At 40.7% G+C, this 20,783-nt stretch overlaps 1 protein-coding gene across 1 annotated transcript in view; it reads left to right on the top strand.

Moving 5' to 3' along the window:
• The window catches only part of SAMD5 (sterile alpha motif domain containing 5), a 182,337-nt gene extending 173,369 nt beyond the window's left edge, over positions 1–8,968 (top strand). Inside the window, exon 2 of the mRNA XM_070256431.1 lies at positions 8,656–8,968. Within this exon, the coding sequence (XP_070112532.1) occupies positions 8,656–8,886 (231 nt within the window). The 3' untranslated portion in view covers positions 8,887–8,968. The remainder of the gene's footprint in view (positions 1–8,655) is intronic.
• The last annotated feature ends 11,815 nt before the right edge of the window (positions 8,969–20,783 follow it).

The following is a 20,783-nucleotide window of genomic DNA, read 5'->3' as shown; positions in this document are numbered from 1 at the left end:
CTGATTGAAGAAGAAGATAAATCAGGATAGAAGCAATAGTCTCATTAATGTGCCTGGTTGTAATTGTTTCTAGCTGGTGGAAAGGGGTCTTTGAATCTTACATGTTCAGTTAAACAAAATGAGCTGCTTCCTTCCTGTAAACATCACTGAAACTTGTGTCTGGGGCCTCTGCATGGGAAGGTAGAGTTAGGATGATAATAACATTTCTACTATAATAATCACTAAACCATAATTTGAAGGGTCTTGGACACAGATCTCAACATCCTCATTAAAGGGCAAAATAAGGAAAATATTTAGCTATTTAGCAGTGCTGTACATATTTGTAAGTGTTGATATAGCAGAATATATGATAGATTCAGAATTACATGTGAGCATGTATATGCACATTAGATAAAACACATAATTATATAGGAGATATAAAATATTTTAAAAACTGAGTAATATGCATTAAAGTAGAAGGGTTATGGTTTGGTTATGATCACTTGTTACAATTATATATTTTTAGATACGCAAATTAAGGCGTCTCTGGAAATGCTTGGCAAAACCAAGTTGGTCCTCCATATTGGCTTTGAATAAAATGAAGCTTGAGAGATAGAAAATATAGCAACTAATTTATAAGATGAATAGGGAGAAAATACATAGAGGAAAAAGTGGAAGAAATCCACAGAGAAGTTTGTTTGTTTGATTTTAAGTTATGACTATTTGAGGCATCTGACTGAAGAATGGGGAATGGGAGGGGCCCCCAGGTAAGAGCCAGTTGTGCGACATTTTGAAACTGTAGGTGAGAAAAGACGGAGCATTTGTGGAGGTTGTTGAGCATTTAAGCATGATCAGAATAATAGATAAGAAGTGACATATGTTTGAGCTGATTTATAGAGGAGAGGCAATAGATTTGTTTGGTGATAAAAGATTTTCTACAGAGTTAGGGACGACGCATGCTAATGAAAATGATGGTGTGTGAAGGTTATTGGGGAGAGATGTTGAGGTTAAAAAAAATAACTGTGAAGCCAGAGAAGGTAGGAGTTCATGTACAAATGACAGGGAAAGATCCACCATTTTTGTGGCCAGATGTTTATTTGATGTCACAAGTTCAGTTGGGTGCAGGCTCTCTTGCTGTTGAGTGTGCTGCGTGCTCTTAATTTTGTTTCATCAGATGGCCTCATTAATGATGGCCCAGTGAAACTGCCAGCCTCTGATGTTTTGAGGGTTAGAAGCATTTTATTGTGTGTGTGTGTTTCTCAGAAAAACTGCATCTACGTACAGACCTCTCTCTTTCCCATGTTGAATTCTGTTCCCTTGTTCCCATGGGCTAAGTAACCAGATATTGAAGAAGGGAACTCAGAAAGGACCTTAAGGAAACTTTGATCCTTTTAGTTTTGTATTTCTATTCATAGTATGATACAATAGCTTGTCTGTTGATTCTCTTGTACTTTGAGTATTTAATCTTAGTCTTGGTTTCGATAGACGGCATTTCAATTCTTTCAATTGTCTGCGGAGGTCAAACAGTACCCTACTGTTAAAGACGTTAGTTAACGATGGAACGCATTTCCACACACAGGCACACTTTTATCAGGCAGAACCTCAGAGCACAGAGGCCCTTGGTTTACATGTTGCCTAGTTTTTCTGACCTCCTTTTATTTGCTTTATTTGGGAGATGTGAGTGGGCAAGAGATTTGAGGCACAAAGTTCACACCACAATCTTCTTTGTCTCCGTTAGAGACCACAAAACGTAACCAAGAAAATGCTTTACATGGTACAATTTAGAGATACTATGGAAGAATAAAAGGCGGTTCTTTTACAGTAGCTAAGAGGAGCTGAAAGGAAAATGTTTTCACATTGAGGACAGGAATTTAAGCACGTTCCGAGTGAACATTCTCGTCTTCATCGTGGTGAAGTTGAAGTAGGAAGCATCGTGTGAGCAGTGCTGGTGTGAAAGATGTAAACCCTCTGAAAGTTCCATACCTGAAAACACATCCATGTGCATATGGAAATTCCGCATTGTATTCAACTCTGCAGGGACACCTTAGTTTGAATACTTTGCCAGAGGAATCATCGTATAGCAGAGGCTCTTGCCTACAAAAAGGCACACAGAAACTCTGAAAATTTAATTTTCTGGAAAAAATATCCCTACTACTAATTATTGTCCAAACCCTTCTCATTTTATTAGGCACAACTCCAGTAAATTATGTTCTTCACTCATCATCTCTTTAATGAAAAAATTACATTTAAATACTCATGTCAAATAGAGACTGAAGCAAAGTAGATTGGACGATTCAAGCAATCCCAGAAGAGAAATTTAAATTCTATAGTTAATTTGTAGGCACTTACAAATTGTATTTCCAATGCAAATCAGAACAATGGACTGTGATAAGTTATGGGGATGTGGGGTGGGGAAGGTTGGAAGAATATATCGTTTTCCTGGGTGATGATGGCCTTGGGAAAAAGATAACCAGATCCCTTCAAGCTTGACAATAGCAAGGATCAAAAGATATGAGCTTCATAATTTCAAATGGTAGCCAACAGAGAGAGAGAGAAGGAAGACTTGTGTTTAAAAAAAAGAAAACAGAAAGAAACAATGTTGAAACAGAAATATCCACTGGTGCTTAAAGAGTGTAATAGTCAGCGTTACCTTAGGTCAGTTGATAGTTCATGGACAAGAGGTCAAAGGTGCTTGGTCAAAGCTGTCAGTTCCTCTTCAGGGAATCAGCAGATAGAGCTCAGGTCACTTCCCTGAATCACGTCGCCAATTTTGTGGAGATAGCACATCAATTAAATGGAATTGTCATCCCCACGAGGCACCCAGCATGAAACACCACATTTTGTCACCAGTGGATATGGCTATTGGCACTGAGAAAGCACAATGGGGATTGTGAGCAGTGATTTAGGACAGGGAGACTGGAACACTTGTGTATAAAAGATGTTAGAATTCTCCCCACTAGACCAATAAGGTTGTGATGAACCTTGTAAGACAGAATCTTATAAGTGAATCAGATTTCACTTCTGCCCAATGAAATACGGTTTTTGTTTTTTTTTTTTGAGGAAGATTAGCCCTGAGCTAACATCTGCTGCCAATCCTCCTCTTTTTGCTGAGGAATACTGGCCCTGAGCGAACATCCATGCCCATCTTCCTCTACTTTACACGTGGGTGCCTACCACAGCATGACTTGTCAAGCTGCGCCATGTCTGCACCCCGGGATCTGAACCAGCGAACCCCGGGGCCGCCAAAGCAGAACATGCGCACTTAACCGCTATGCCACCGGGCCGGCCGCTGAAACATGTTTTAATGTTCTGAATGTCCTTCTCGTTTTTCTCCTTCTATATAAAAACCATTCCCTCTGAAGATTAACAAATATTATATGTATTACATCAGTAGAGAATATGTAACTGTCTTCCATGAATGCATATAGAATAATGTAGCAATCTCTAAAGTTAACTGTATACTTTATAATATCAGATTTATACATCCCCAGGAATTACTGTCAGCTTCTTGCTTTGATACTATAAAAGGAATAATTTTCTAGAAATTTCTTGATGCATCTATCCATTTAAATAGTCATCCTACTTTAGGCTAGCATATTATTTTTAGATAATTGAAGTGAAGTCTTTTTAAAGGTACAAAACTTAAAATTTCTGCTGTGTTTCTGAAAGATTAAAGAAAAATTCCATTAAGCAATAGTAGGAGAATTCAACTGTGTCTTCTCACGTGTTACCAGCGTTGTGCATTCCAAATAGAAAATATGCCAAGGTGCATTGTGTATTAATCAATCAAAATGCAAAAGTAACAGCAAAATTCACCATAACAACTGAGACTATTCCTCAGGGGAACTTTCATTGAATTGCCTGGGTTTTGACATAGAGTAACCCAGCTGTCCAGCTATTGATTTGGGCATAATTATCTGCTGCTTAGTAATCATTTACATAGGCATTGGAATTGTGTCACTGTGCTTTTCAGTGGGATTAGGAGAAATGGTGAAAATATATTCCTGTTGGAGGGCAAAAGTATGGTTTCCAAACATAAGAACCCATCGTTAGGCCTTTGAGTGGGCTGAATTTTTCACTGGATATAGTCCCACCCATAGAAACAGGGAAGATGGTTTCTGGATGTTTGTTTCTGTATTTTATTTTTTACAGTCCACAGTTGTGTATCATATTCCTTTATAGCCCTGAGCCTCAAGCCCTTTGCTAAGTTCAAATGCATTCAACTGTGCGTATGTGTGTATGCACACGCTCTCTTGACAAGATTTGCAATATAAGAAATTTTTATTGTTTGGTAATGGCTGTGGCTTGGACCAATGATGCTAACCTTTTGACAAATCTTTGTGAAAGAAAGGGGAAAAAAACAGTATTCAAATTCATTGTCCCTAAACACACAGGCTATAACAAGGGTCTCCAATGTAAGTAACTCTTTGGGACAATGCTGAAAGCCAGCCTTCCTCTGACTCCCCATCTTCCTGTGGGTGACTCCATGGGTGGGACTGAAGTTTAGAGGTCCACACCGTTCATCATTGATGCGAAGATCTATGAGCTATTAGCTTTTCATTTTGTCCAAATTAACTTCTGATGTAACATGAACTAACATTTGATTATGTACAAACTTCAGTTAAAGCCAGCTTCGGCCAGAAAGTTGTGTCTAATGTTGCATCACTTGAAGAACAGAAGTTTTACTCATAAAAGAGGAGTTATTCACATGCCTATGATGCACAAAATGACCATTTTCTTGTGTTTATATAATAGTAAGGATATTGCTGATTTCTTCTGACTTGCCTTTAGAGATTTTATTTTTTTAATTTTTGTCCCCTTTTTCTCCCCAAAGCCCCCCAGTACATAGTTGTATATTCTTCGTTGTGGGTCCTTCTAGTTGTGGCATGCGGGATGCCGCCTCAGCGTGGTTTGATGAGCAGTGCCATGTCCGCGCCCAGGATTCAAACCAACGAAACACTGGGCTGCCTGCAGCAGAACGCGCGAACTTAACCACTCGGCCACGGGGCCAGCCTCCTGACTTGCCTTTAATTGACTGAAAGACTTAGCAAGGTGTCACTTTAGCTAATCTTGATTTTTTCATATAGATTCAAACTTTCATAACAGGTGATGTTTGACTTCATTTTTATGATTTAAGTAATTAAAAATTTCGGTGAAGATGCCATTTTGTTTAGAACCCTGCTTACAACATTTGTGATATTAACACACTGCTGAAGGTGAATATGAGCAAAATATGTAAAATCTGTAATGGGCTTAAAAAGTGAATGGAGAAAAAACTGAGCTATTTTTTGAGGCTCCTGAAACGCCTCCCACTGTTGTTCTTGAATAACAGGAAGAGAGATGAAGATTTCCTTCAGAGCAGCCTAATCTAAATATGAAATTCCCTCAGCTTCCTCCTGGCTCTACTTATCTCTTTGCTCTTGTCTAATGGAAATCCTTTCATTCTCTAGTTAATGTAGACATTTATTCAGCTTTCATCATTTATCTTTTGAGCTTGTTTGCATTGGTGTTGTCCCTCATTAATTGAAAGCTCCTAGATTGCAGGGTCAAGTTCTCTTACATTCTGTTTCTAAGATGCTTATTACCATCCCACGTTAAGTAGATAATGAATGAAAGCTTTCAAGGTGCCTTTGTTTACATTTCTCCTTACCTCCGGTAGGAAAATATTTTTCCGTATTATTTCATCAGCTGACGCTCTGTTACAGCAGTGGTGAGGCTGGGGATGGGATATTCTACGGGGGGTCGGGGGAGTCAGGGCTGGAGAGCAATTTAGGGTGGTAAATAAGAGCTTGCTGCCTGGAATCAGACAGACTCAGGGGATAGTCTCTTCTGACTTTGGACTTTCCAAGCGCCAATTTCCCCATCTGTAAAGTGAGAATATAATACCTATGTTATGGGCTGAATTGTGTAACCCACAAAATTCTTATGTTGAAGTCCTAACCTAGTACCTCAGACCAGGAATGTGTTTGGAGACAAGGTCTTTATAGAGGCATTTAAGTTAAAACAAAGCATTGGGATGGGCCCTCATCCAGTTTGAATGGTGCTCTTACAAGAAGAGGAAATTTAGACACAGACACAGAGGGAGAGTGTTGTGAAGACACAGGGAGAAGATGGCCATCTGTAAGCCAAGGAGAGAGGCCTGGTACAGATCCTTTCCTCACAGCCCTCAGAAGGAACCAAGCCTTGATCACTTCTGGCCTCCAGAACTGTGAGACAACTAATGACGGACAACACCCATGCACACAAGATCAAAAGATAAATGACAAAACACCTTCTGCTGTTTAAGCCATTCAGTCTGTAATACTCTGTGACAGCAGCCCCAGTGGACCAACACAGCCTACTTCATGATATTGTCGTAATTAGATGAGATGCTATTTATAAAGTGCTTATCACAGTGAAGGATGTGATATAGATGCTCAACAAATGGTAGTTTAATAAAATGGTCACAGGTGAGAAGAGAGAAGAAAAGTGGAAACATTTTTAGATGTATATTTGCCTTCTTAAGGCCCGTGTGGGCATGGGGGTGCATTAGGAAGAAAATACAGAGAAGTTTCTTTTTGTGTAAATTAGGCCCCATGCAAACATGGGAGCATTTATGGATTGACTATTCAATTGTGTTTTCCTTTTCAGTTGTCCCTTTGGGATGATAAATGAGCCCAAATATTAACAAATGAGGATTTATGATCTTGAACGATAGAGTTCAGATGGTGTCTGCATGTTGAATCCTTGGTAAAAACATGTACGTAGTGGTTCCATTGGCTTGGTTTCACACTTCGTTGCTTTCTGGTGAGGAAATATTGTGAGCCCAAATAATTTAAAAAATTGCCTGTGTTAAAATGATGCCTCCTGCTATTCACTCACGCTTCTCCCTGAATAACCAGCATTACTGTATCTGTGTGGATCTGAATCACATTTTTAAAGATCAGTTCTGCATGCCAAGCAATCCCATTCCTCTGTTAACTTTAGAAGAAGTTATTTTATTTGCAAGCTATTTTTCAACATGAATAACTATAAGATTCTTTTTTCTTATTTTGCCCCTCCAAAGAGTAATTCCTTCTAATCTGAAGTTTAGTAAAATTATAATTTAGAGTAATTGCTCTTCCGATGCCTGAGTTTCTTGTAAGAATGTCAGAGTCGGCACATTTCTTAAGATATTACTTTGCCCTTCAACCGCGTTGATGCAGCATGTTTTATTAAACACTAATAGGTCTTCCCAAGTCATAGCAGCAGTATTTAGGGAAGGTCATTTAAATGGGGAGGTGATATTTCATGAAAGCTTCTCCTTCTCCACACACATGCACAATCTTAACCATAACCAGGGATTCTTTAGAGTGCTGGTCAAGTTTTTTGTTTTGTTCTGTTCGTTTGATTTGGTCTTAAGATCGTCTTGTCTAGAAGGCTCTCCTGGTGCAGAAACAAGACATTGGTCACCGCCTAGGAAGGTGCCTGATTCCGAGCAGCCATCAGCTGGACCATAACTCTAACTTAAATACTATGAGTCACAAAGGAAATATAAGTGATCATGGTAACTACTCGTGCTTATAAACTTAACACCCAGCAAGGTGGGAAAAGTGGTAAGCCTATTTGACTAGCTAGAAACTTCGCAGAAGTTCCCAGGGCTGCTCTGTTTCAAGAAGAGAGAATAAAAATTCTAGCTGCTCTGGTGCTGGCTGCCGTCCTCTTTTCCCTGGGTACTTCAGAGGCCTCCTTTCTGGCCTCTCCTGACTCACTGCCCTACCTCCTCCACCATCCTTCCAAAGCACACATTGCATCCTGCCTCTTCTCCACTTAAACCCCTGCATTCGCCCCTGATCGCCCTCGGGATGAAGTTTGAATCCCTCAACGTGGTCTACAAAGCACTTCAAGATCTGGCCTCTGCCTACTTCCAAGTTCATTTCCTGTGACTGCCTTTTTGTGCTCTCCCTGCAGCCGGACAGAACTCCCTGCAGTTCCAGGCTTCCTCTTGCCTCTGGGCCTTTGCTTGGGATGTTCTCATTGTGTACAAGCTCCCTGTCATCCATACCTAGCCGCCCACTGCTCACCAGCAGCTCAACCTGAGCTTTGCCTGCCGTGGGACTGGATTAAATGTTCCTTCCATGTGCTCACCCCGCCCCTGACCTCCCAGCCACCCACCCTTGTACTCATCATGGGATTAAAAGTACTTATGACTTGTCTTTCCCACTAGATAGTAAGTATTCGAGGGCAGGAACAGTGTCTTGCCTGTTATATATATAGTCTGTAGCCAATTTCTAATACACAGAGGAGCATATCTCACGAGAAATAGTTGTGGAATGAAGGATGGAAGGAGGAATGAAGAAAGGAAGGGAAGGAAGAGGGACAGAGGAAAGAAGAAAGGGGGGAAGGGAGGAAGCAATGCAGGCAGGCAGCAATGGAAAGTACTGGAAGCGGGAAGGAGATGTGGGGAGAAGGGGCCTAGCATAATAGAGAGCTTACGATGTCTCCTACTAGTTTCTTTCATTAAATCTTCATGACAACTCTTTGAAGCAGGAATTAGGATCTGTAATTACAGATGAGGGAAGTGGGCCTCAGAGAGTTCAGCCTGCTGTCAGAGGTCTGCCAGCTAGAAGGTTGTGGTGCTGGGATTAGAGCGTGGATCTGCCTGATCCCAAACCTGTGCTCCTCCTCTGACCCTGCGCTCCCTTTTGCATTTCCCAGCCACGTCAAGGACCAAGTAGAGGAAGATGTCCTGCGACCACCTTGCATATTTCCCTCCGTCTTGATGCAGTCAAGCAGGTCTTGATGCAGTCATTCTCCGCAGCTGCTGGTTATCCAAGACTTCCTGTGCTTCAGGCTGAAATAGAAATGAGCTCAAAACAAACCCACTGGCCTATTTTTGTTAATCACTATAAACTGGTGTCTGTAGCAGAGCTGATTTCATTTAATTGAGGTTGTAGAAAATATTGCAGAAAGTAAAGCCTAGGAATGCCACATTAAATTTCCTGGAAAACCAGCGATTTGCAGTCTTCAAAGGGGTCATTGATGAATTCATAATCAGATTGTGATGAGTTTCAGCCGAGTAGTAAGATTGTGGCATCCAGAAACCAGGAAATGTGTTTGTGCTCTGAGTTCCTTGCATCATGAGTGTCATGTGCCTAAGTACACTTAATTAGCTACTCTGATGACATCAGTTACAGTGTCATATGTCATGGGTGGCTAATTGCTTGCCAACTGAAAGCTCTATTTAAATAAACACCAGGGGCTCCCTCTGAGGTCTGCACCAACCATCTTTCAAGCTAACGACATATCTTTAGCACCTTGGGGCAAAGAAACGGGCATTTTCATACAGAAATCCAACAGATATTACTGGGGCAGCAAGGACTTTTTTTTAAGAAAACGTCTCTCATCTAATCAGTTAGAGAGTGCAATCTGTAAGGATTTTTTAATACTAGTTATTAAAGTGCACAATAACATTTCATGGCCATTATATTTAACTGAAGCACAATTCTATCTTCCACATCTTCTGTCTTCTAAGTGTACTTTGATTCTGAACGGAAGGTTTCTGCCAAGCAACTTAATTATATTTTGAAAGCAATTCTGGGGTTTAGCTGTGCAAAGTTAACCTCCCACTTCTGGTCCAACACTCACACATGTTAGCATCAAATAGATACAGGAAAACAACTGGATAATTTTATCCGGGATATGACTTGTATCCTAGACTTTTAAAGAAGGGACATTAAAGAGATTCACATCCAACTTTCCTTATTTTACACATAAGAAACTAAGCCCAGGGACTGAAAGTAATTCACCTAAGAGCTCTTAGCTCAATGTTATCTCTGTTCCGCCCTACTCATAGGAATAGCGTGGGGTAGTTTGTTGGTTCCTGTTGATGACTATAACTCATTTTTATAAACTATTGTTCAGACCAGCAGGAATGCGAGGCATCTTTCTCAAAGTTAAGCAGTAAAGTGACAGCAAAAATGAAACCAAAATTCAGACCTCCTCATTCATGGTCCAGAGCTTGTAACATCCAGGATGTTGCCTTTTTATAGAAAATATGTTTGTGTCTGACATTCTTTTAATTTTTTTTGACAATACCTGTTCATTGACTGCATTTTGCAGATGCTATTTGCTACGCAAAAACACTAAAGATCCTCCCATTTCAAAAAGAGACAGTAAAGAAAGGGAAGAAAGAAGAAAAAGAAAGTCGGATGCTGTGTTTTTCAAGGAAAAATGGAAAAATTATCTCTTCCCGTTAAACTTTATTTGAATCTTGACCCTTGCCTGTTACCAGGATGCATCTTCTTATTGCGGAACCAACAGACTTGGACAACAATTTCCCAATTCCACCTCCCCCCTCCAGTCTATTTTCCATACATCTCTCCATTGTATTTAAAAATATAAACCATATCATCTTACTCCTTTGCCTAAAACCTTCATGATTTCCACTGCATTTAGACTAAAATCTAAATTCCTCATCTTGCCCTATAAGGTCCTTCATGATGCAGCCCTGTTAAGTGCCGTTGTCTCACTCATCTCTGTGTCCCCATAACCTAGTACAGCACCTGACACAAAGTAATGCTCAAAAAATATTGGTGAATTGTAGAATGAATGAATGAACATCCATTCCAGACAACCTGAAATATGTACGTCTGGTTGGATTTCCTTCCAAAACCTACAACTGGTCTTTCCCATTGATGTTTATGACACTCCAGGGAATATATTCATTGCCTAGGTTTTATGCCCTCCTACTTGGACAGTTCTGATTTCTTATGCATCCCTAAAATTGCTCAATTCTTCTCTGACAATGAGGTGAAGTGGCTGAGTTTATATAAGACGGAGCAGTGATGAATGGATTCTGGCCAGGACTCAGATGATCTGTCTTTGGAACTGGCTCAATGGTTTCCTCAAGAATCACTCTGACAGAATGTCTATTTTCCTTCACCTCCCACCCATTCTGGTTTGCACCTCAAAAAAATCATTTTTCCACAATGAATTAAGAAATGGGCAAAAGTCTTTTGACATGCCACCAACAAGATATTGACTTTTTTCCTTTCATTAACTATTAGAAAATATGAGATAATAACTGTCATTTTCTAAATAGGATCTGGAGTAAAAGAAAAAATGTTCTTGCTTCAAGATTCCATTTGTGGTGTAGTTCACAAGAGAAATTTCCCCTTTTGTGAAAAGAATTGGCTCTGATCCTACAACAAAATTTCTCTCAAGAAGTAGATTGCTTACTATATGAGGTGAATTAATTTTTACAGAGATGGAAAGCAGCTCTTAAGGGCACCAGGGTATCATTGAGTACACTGGAAGATGTAGTTTTCTGAAGAGTGGTTTATTTATCGTCCACTAAGCTTAGCATTGAAGGGAAGATGCTGTGACTGGTGCACACCCCCACCGAGTGTGCATGGAGTTGCTCTCTGAGTCAGGCATTGCACGTGAAGGCTGGGGATGTCTCTGAAGGCTGCTTTATAGTAAAAGGAATTCTTTCCATGGTTTTCTGGCTTCCTGAGCTAAATGCAAGAAAGTTAGAAGAAGGCACAAGAAGGCCGCCAAACTGTGTCCTTCTCAGACATCTCTGAATAGTTGTCTGTCTTTACCACCACATGCATTTTTATTTCAAGGTTAAGCAATTCCCACAGTGTGCTGAAGTAGAAGATTAAGGGTGCTCTGTTAGGTTGAGCAAAGGCAAAGTGGGCTCAGAGAGATATAGAAACCTCAAGGAATCAACAGTTTAAGCATGTTCAATAGCAGCATTGTTGCTAGAAGGTGTGAACTGGATGCAAAGTTTTTAGAAGTGGCCTTTTCTCTTGCTTAATTGCCAGAAGGACAGCTTGTTAGTTTGCCTGCATCACAGAGAACTCTTGAGAGGTCTGTTCATCCACAGAGTAAAGGGGGTGGTGAGGTGGCATCTCCCTGTTTCTGACCTCTGTGCCTTTCTTTGTCTCTCGCACGGCGCACCACTGACATAGCCCAGAGGGCGATCAGCTCTTACAAAATAGGGCAACTTCAATGAGAATGACAGAAATGGTTATTGTAAAGAGGAGAAGGGAGGCAGTTTATAGAGCCAGAAGAGTCTCTCTTAACACTGAATTCTCCTGTGGAAACAACCTGGAATCCAAAGGCTCGTATCTGTTCAACAGATGCTCAGGTGGATCATACACTGCTGAGTCAGCATCATGCACCCGTTGTAGGGAAGAATCGGTACTGTCGAAAGGATGCTCTAAGAGCTATTCCAGAGAGTCACAAAGCTGACTTCCTGGGAAAAGCCACATCGTGACCCAGAGCGGGAAGACAGAGATCAGAACATCTGAACCCCAAGGCAGCTCAAACAAATGTCATGAACACATTTTTCTTGTATTTGGGCTGTTTTATTGGGCTCTGGCTTTTTCCCTGCAGTGCCCGTCTCGAAGGTGGTAGTGCTGAGTTTAGAACATGGAGAGAGTGACATCTGATTCATTCACTTGAAGACTGTGGCTCTTGGACTTAGGAGAAACCATAGGCTCAGCAGAAATTCTGGCTGCATCATCTCCTTTGTTGGACAGTTCATGGTAGCTGTGTTTTTGTTTAATGCATTTCTTAACACTTGTGACCTCTTGAAGAATTAGATCATGACTATCATTGAACTGCCTCCTATTAACTACTACCATGCCTGCAGATGGTTTACTTCACGTATCAACTCACCTAAGCAGGTACCAGAGTTTCTTACGGTATCCTCTGTGGTACCTCTCATAGGAGAAGAGCATGAGCCAGACAGCCTGGTGGATCTGGGAAAATATCCTGAGGCAAAGGTGAAGACAATTTCTAAATTTTTTCGTTTTAGTTTAAACATTTTCTAATTTGCATTCAAATTCATGATATAATTACATTTATTTCTAAAAAAAGTTTTCTCCCAAAATATTGGAGGGAAACTAATGATCTGGGAAGATGTTCCATGCTTATCCTAGTGCCTCAACTCTCAGCACGCTTTGCACAGCCCCTGGAAATACACCTACCTGTTTGAGAAGCAAGGGTGTGCATAGAATCTTTGTTGCCCTGACCGTGTTATATTTCCAGCTCATCTTGCACAGGTTTAGATAAAAGAATGCAGAATTGCAATGAATAAGTACACAGGTAGTCAGTGCAAAATCTGGAGTGCTGAGACCCTCTTCATCCAGATGAAACAGAGGAAGAAGATCAGTGATGCCCATGGAGATTAAAGTCTTCCACAGCACCTCTCCCAATGGAACCCACCCATTCTGTCCTAGCCAGTGTAGAGGCTACAACTGCACCGAGGGAGTCAAGTTTCTCATGGAGAAAATGGGGAGGGGCGTGAAGATTAATTGCATAGTATTTGTGCAGCTTCCCAAGCTGCTCAGTGGCAGCCTATAAAGAAACTGTGCTAACTATCTATGGGAATTCAAATTTCATGATGGAAATCAATTTAAGCCGATTGTACTGAAAGTTTTGTGCAATTGCACTATTTCTTCAATATGCTTTATATTCAAAAGCTCTCATCGTTTATCTTTGGGTGATTTCTAAAAGGTTATAATTTTTATATCCCACTAAAACACACATGTAACTGTTTATGATGTTTTTCGATTACAGAAACTAATTACCATTAATGAGAAGTGTTCCAAGCCATACAGTTCTCTTAATTCAACTTTTCAATAAGCAAGAAAAGAAAAGAAATGTTTGGAATTATTTCCCGTGAATAGAGAAATGCAAGAAATTTATCCAAATTTATGATAACAGGCTCTTTTTTTTTTTTTTTTTTGGATATTCTGTATTTGGGATGCTCAATAGGCTTCAATGATTACAGATGTTTTCATTCAAGAGTATCTTTTAAATTAAATATCAGGAATCACCAGTAGCAGGAAAATCCAACCTTGCTGATACCAGCGTCTGAATGCATTCAAGGGTACTCAAGAAGCCTTCTTTCAGGAGCCACTATTGTAAGGAGTCACTTCGCTCCCTAGCATATAGTCAATATGGTTTCCTGTTTTCACAGAACAATTAGCCTTGTGTATTGATGCACATTCACAGACACTGAGAGAAAAGCACCAAAAAAAAAAAAAAAAAAATGATGGGAGAACTGTTTTCCCCTAGGTTTTATTGGCCTTTCTGAAATTGCCAATATTTCATGTCCATTTCACCCATCCATGCCTTTGCACATCAGTTTCCTCTACTGAAATGCTTATTCCATTTGTCCTCATGGCAAACTCTCACTTAATAATGTCTCTTATTTGCTTTCTCTGGCACCTCCCCCTAGGCAGATGTAATTACTGATTTCCCTATGTGTGTAATACTTCTAATACACTTTGAAATATCTCTAATACAGTTCTTTGTTATAATCAGTTTTAACTATTGGCTAACAAGCCTCTCTCCTAAGCAGGAACTTAATAAAGACGAAGACTTGTTTAGTCATCTTTTTTTCTTGATTTTTTATGTGCCTCGTTATTTTTGATTGAATGTCAGACATTGTCAATAGAACAGAAGAGACAGAGTAAATAGAATTAACACCCAGAAATGGACACACCTCTTGTTCTGTCAGGCTATTAGTGTGGTTGGTTGAGTTGATCTAGTCTGTAGTTGGGTTGGGTTTGGGTTTTGTTGTTGCTATAATTAACCTTGAGTGCACCATGAACTTCATATTCCTTTAATGGGGGGCTGCTTTTATCTTGTGCTTAGAGTAGATCTTGCAGTGTGGAAGGATTTTTCTTAAAATTCTTGCTCCATCCTCAGATTGCAGCACCTCAGACACACCTGCGCCATTCTTGTCTTTCCCCTATCAGTAGACTGTGAGTGCTTGTTACTAAGTGCTAGGCTTGTGCTTGGACCAGTAGAGTTGGAGATGGGGTCTGGGAATTGGATGCATGATTGAAGGTTCCTCAGTTCTCATGATCTGTCCTCAAGCTTAGGAAGGTCCTGTGAGCGTGAGTCTTGGGGGTAGGGCTTTCTCAGCATTCCTGCCCCTTCTTCCCCTCCCCTTATCATGGCAGCCAAACCTTGAGTAGTAGAGAGTTTTCTGCCCTTTTCTATCAGTAACAGATGTCTGCTTAGTATCAGTGCAGGATTTGGGGCTCAAGTAAGTTCCATACTTCCCTCCCCTGGAAGCAGAGGTCTTTTGCTCCTGGCTGCCCCGCAGAAGCATTGGATCTTTGACTTTACTGTGAGACAAGAGAATTTCCTGCCTCCCTTCCTGCCAGGAGCTTAAAGCTTTTGCTTCATATAAGAGAATGGTCTGGGAAAGTGGATGGACTTTTGTGTTGTCCCGAGTGGCCGCCAGTTACCTCCTGACACTTGTGCCATCGCTTTCTTTCTTCTCCCCTGCCTTCAGTCTTGTTCATCATCTCACACTAGAGATTTGCAAGATTTCTCATGTCTGGGCTCCCAATTATTCTAAACTGTCATGCTAACTCACACTCTGTCTTTAAAAATTCATAGAATTAAAGCTTCCTTCTTGTTACCAGGTTTTCCCATACCTTGCCAATGGCAGGACAATTTATATGTCCCATCTTTCCTTGGAGGAATTTGTCATTCTTTGGAATTCAATTCATCTGGTTGCCTTGTGACTTCAGCTCTCTGATAGGCTCCAGAAAAGTTGTCATTTTGTAGATTATCTCCCCTTTTTTTCATTGTTAAGTGAATGTAATCCCAAGTGGAAGTGGAACTTCCCTGGTATAATCACATAAATGCCTACCATCCAGCAGAAGTTTGGGACAGAAGAGACACTCCTTAAACTGTATTAAGCCACGCTTCTTCTCATTCAAAAATTCCACATATCATCTTGTGGGAGACACCTCAACATTTCTCTTTAACATATCTCCTCAATTCTTCCAATGAGAGTCAAGTGGTACAGAAAAAATGCTTATTATTCTCCTTGCTTGATTATTTTTGGCGAGCTCATAAATTAAATAGCCACAGATTTCAAACTTTTCCCGATGACTATTAATCCTTTAGTCTTCGGACAGAAATGAGCTTGTCACAAATACACTGAGTTATTTTAAAGGCGGATCTGAGCCAATTCCTTTTACGTGTTGCCTGAAGTAAAAATTCAGGTAAGATAACTATGACAGCTTGTTACAAAAGTACTATTTAACTGCCATTTTTGTCAATAATAAAAAAAGAGAAGATTCTTTTAAAACGTGCAATATTGGAAAAGTCACCTTATCCTGGTTTCCTGTGTAGATCATGCTGAAATGGTGAACCATGAGGCTGCCCATGGTCGGTCAGTCGGTCGGAGCTTTCCCTGTGCTTCTGACACTTCATAGTGATGGGGGAGGGGAGGGGAGGGGAACAGCCTATTTGCAGTGTTGAGAAAAATCAATTTCCATCTTCAAAAGATGAAACTACCAAGCAAGATATTGACTTAGAAATAAAGTGTTTCTTAAAGACTTCCCATATCCTATAAATGTCAGACCCAAACCTAAGAGTTTGGTGATTTAAAGTTTATTGCTAATTTCAGACAAACATGCATATAACTCTGCCTCAAGAAAAGAACTAGTTATGTATAATTTTGTTGCAGAACATTTTCCTACATACATATGGCTAGTGTCAGAAACCTCGAAATTGGTCATATTTTTTATTGATAGGTATAACTTGACCCCTTTTCCATTTATTTTCCATTCCAAAGTTTTCTTCTTCTTCATCCCCTAGATAAATTATTTCCAAATTTTTATGATATGTTTTATGTCACTGGGTTTGACGTACCTTTAAATGCAGCTTCTGCAGTGTATAACATCTGTAGTTGTTGTCTAACCTTTAATAAGGAACACGTTGTTAACCAGCTGCGAGAGATCTTTAGTTCTCTTCTCGTCTTGAAGGCCCCCTAAAGGCTGATGGTACGATGATTGATACCCTGATGTACGAAGCAGACGTGGACCAAGAAGACAGCATCTTCACACATTGTGGGGTGAGGAAGAGCAGCCTTGCAGGACTTGAGCAGACCTATCCTTAAAAGGAGTACTTGTGAGAAGATTGAAGAGTCTGCTGTCTCCTTGCCTGCTTCCTGGCAGTCTTATGTGGAGTGGGCTTATCCTGACTTGAAGCAGACACCTGGATGCTATTTTAGGGAGAGAAAGCAGAGAGGCAGGAGGAGAAAGGAAACAATGTGAAAGATGAGATGATTATTTTTTAAAGAGAGACTCAGCATCCCCTGAAAGGATTATTTGAACTATTGGATCCGACTAAGCTTTACACTGGATAGGAATATAGAATGTTTTCCACTATTAACCTGTGGAGGGGAGCTTGTGAGGAAAACCAATCAGCTATCGATAAAATAAAGAAATGACTTCTTTCCCCCTGCATAGTGGCATTGTATTATGAGTTCAATATACAACCCTACTGCACATATTTGAAAAACTACTATTTGCCAGAAACTGCCAGAAATTAAATGAAATCTGGTTCCTGCCAGAAAAAGGCTTTTCGCAAATAAAAAATACCCTGAAATTATCATCTTCCATCCCCTAAATACTGCCCACCTCTGTTTCTTCCCACCTCTCCACCCATTTTTCCTACCTTGGTGAATATCACCTATATGGAGAACATAGGGAATATTTTTGAATAAACACAATAAGAATAACCACAATTTACACGTGTGCTTTCTTTGAGCCAGATATTGTGCATCTAATTTACATATATTATTTTATTCCTGGCGATAAGCCCACAAAAATCCAATGTTAAGACTCTTTTAGGATTTTATAGTTTAAACTGAGACTGAGGAAGCTCAGGTAATGCTCTGCTTCACAGGCAGCTTCAGAGCATGCCTTCCTCCCAGGCCTGGCCGGCTCTCGGCTCCATCTTCTGGACCTTGAGGTGTTGCTGCATGACTCCATTCATCCGTCCGGCCCACTTGCGTGTAGTGTGCGGTGAAGAGCAAGGACTTTGGAGCCTGAGGCCCAGGATTGGGGTCCTGACTCTGTGGTAGGCAGAGTTTTGCTAGCTTGGGCACATTCTGAGCGTCCTCCTGCCTAGGAGCCTTCAGTTGTGCTATGGGATAACAGTACCTACAGCATGACAGAAGGATTCCGAGAGAGAAGCATAGAGTGCTTCGAACAACAGCGAGCTTGTTCAATCGCTACGTAAGATCTCTGTGGAACTGGGATTATCTCATGTTTAGGATTAAGTTTAAAACTGCCTTACTTCTCCTGGCATCTCATTTCACGTGGATTTTATTAATAGCCTCTTAATTGGTCTCCCTAATACCAGCCTCCCCTCTCTTCAAACTTTCCTTCACATAGCTGACTGCAAAGTAGCATTTCCAAAATACAGAATGGATCATGTCACTCGCTTACTCAAACATTTTTAATTTTCAGGCTCAAATAGGAAGTTCTTAATGTAGTGTCCTGTAGTCTCCTGATCTGCCTATTGATTACATTTCATCTCTCCCTACTTGCCCTCACACGCATTTTGTTCCAACAAGAGGAATCTATTTCCACTTCTTTTTTTTTTTTTTGAGGAAGATTAGCCCTGAGCTAACTACTGCCAGTCCTCCTCTTTTTGCTGAGGAAGACTGGCCCTGAGCTAACATCATGCCCATCTTCCTCTACTTTATATGTGGGACGTCTACCACAGCATGGCGTGCCAAGCGGTGCCATGTCCGCACCTGGGATCCGAACCGGTGAACCCCAGGCCGCCAAGAAGTGGAACTTGCGAACTTAACCACTGCACCACCGGGCCAGCCCCTATTTCCACTTCTTAAACAGGTCATGCCCTTGCACAGGCTGTTCCTTCTGTCCAGATGCCTTTCCTTACTAATTTGTTTGGCAAACTCTTTCACATTCCTCAAAGCCAGCATAAGCACTCCTTCTATAAATAGGTGCTTTTCTTAGTTGCTCATATAATGTTTTGTGTCCCTCTATCACAGTTCATAGAATGTTTTGTGTCCCTCTATCACAGCCCTCACCACATGATTTTGAAGCTAATTGTCTATTTGGTCTTCTTTTCCCACTCAGAACAGTTATATTATCTAGTTTTCTGCTTATTTCTGTGGTCTGGCATAAGGCAGGCACTCAGTAAGTTATTAGTAAGTGAATGTGGAGAGTGAACCTGGCTCACTGGTGCATCTTTATGATCTCATCTGCAAACTTGTTCCTTCCAGGATGATTTTTCAGCAGCAACACCACTGGAGACTGGTGCCTGGACCATTTTTTTCGATCTGTCTATTGAAGGCTCACCAGAGCCCAGGGTGAAAGAAACAATTATCTGCATTTGATGCCTCAACTAATAAAAGGAGTTCTTTGTATTTCTGTTCCCTAAAGCATCAGATGACAAAAAAAAACCTTGGAAAGATACCACCTTCCTATCCCAGAGTAGCTAATAATTATTTTTGGTGAGGAAGATTGGCCTTGAGCTAACATCTGTTGCCAATCTTCCCCTTTTTGCTTTTGAGGAAGATTGTCGCTGAGCCAACATCCATGCCGGTCTTCCTCTATTTCGTATGTGGGACGCCACCACAGCATGGCTTGATGAGCACGGTGTAGGTCTGCACCTGGGTTCTGAACCTGCGAACCCTGGGCTGCTGAAGCAGAGTGCACAAACTTAACCACTACGCCACCAGACCAGCACCAACAATGATTTTTTTTAGAAAACTCGTTGATCACATTCAAAGCATCCTAGGGAACCAGTTCATTATTTTAAAAACTGGTAAATAGAGGGAAGAATCTTGCATTTCTCTTGCTTTTTCTATTTGAACTGCACCAGTGGGTAACCAACTTATAGAGGAGGAGGGTTGCCTCTTTATAAAAGTACTCCAATCAGTAAATGGAAATTAAATTGTAGAATTAGGGTATCACCGTTTTGTACCTCTGATGAGTTAATAGATCAGGTGTTGAGTATCAAGAGTGCTAACATCGCAAAAAGAGAGACAACCAGGTATCATGTGCCTCCTGATGGAAAACACAAGACACAGTCCATGTTCCGGCCGAAGGTATTGACCTGAGGCTGACCGAGCCTTGGGATCCCTCTACCAATTTGCAGGAAATATAGAGAAACATCAAATGGCACCACGAGTGTGAAAACTGTGGGAAATCCTACAGGACAATGACCCAGGTTCTGCAACAGGTAAACTGCAGTGAAAAGAAAGAGGTAGGGTGGTGGGATGCGTGAGGGTGGGGAGAGTCCTAGATTAAAGGAGACTTAAGAACACATAAATTTTTAAGATAGGGAAGCCTAAACTGAAGTGTTTAGGAATTTTTCTCTTGTGGTAAAAATATAAAGAAACACAAGGAAATGATTTCTGTAAAAGTCAAGATTATGGTAACCTTTGTGGGGGACGGGAGTGAGATTTGGACAGGATTGGAGAGACTTTCGAGTGGCTGGCAAAGTTCCTTTTCTGTACTTGGATGGTGGTTCCAAGATGTTTGCTTCGTAATAAACTCGTTAAGCAATACATTTGTTTCATGTGGTTTTCTGTGTCTGCATTTTATTCTACAATAAATACGATAAAAGTGGTCTTTTAAAAAGTGATCGTACAGGCCTGTGTTTCCCTTAACTATTTTTGTGACTATCCACCACAAGACCGACCGTATGAAATATTACGAAGGGCCTCAGTGAAAGAATTCACTCATTTCACACACATTTATTGATTGCCAACTCTGTGCCAGGAATTGTTCTAGGCGCTGGAGATTAAGTATGGAACAAAGACAAAATTCCTCTGTGCATGGAAATGAAGAATAAATAAGATAAATAAAATATATTGTCTTTTAGGTAGTGATAAGTGCTAAGGAATAAAAAGTAGGAAAAAAAAAGAAAGCAATGTCAGGAAGGGGCTGCAATTTTAGACAGAGTGGCTGGGAAGGGCTCACAGAGAAGGTGAGTTGGAGGAAAGATCTAAAGGGGGTGAAATGGTGAAATGTGTG

Source organism: Equus caballus, chromosome 31 (assembly GCF_041296265.1).
Source record: "Equus caballus isolate H_3958 breed thoroughbred chromosome 31, TB-T2T, whole genome shotgun sequence".
Classification (NCBI taxonomy): Eukaryota; Metazoa; Chordata; class Mammalia; order Perissodactyla; family Equidae; genus Equus; species Equus caballus.
Note: the sequence above shows the minus strand (reverse complement) of the source record. Positions and strands in the feature narration are given on the sequence as shown.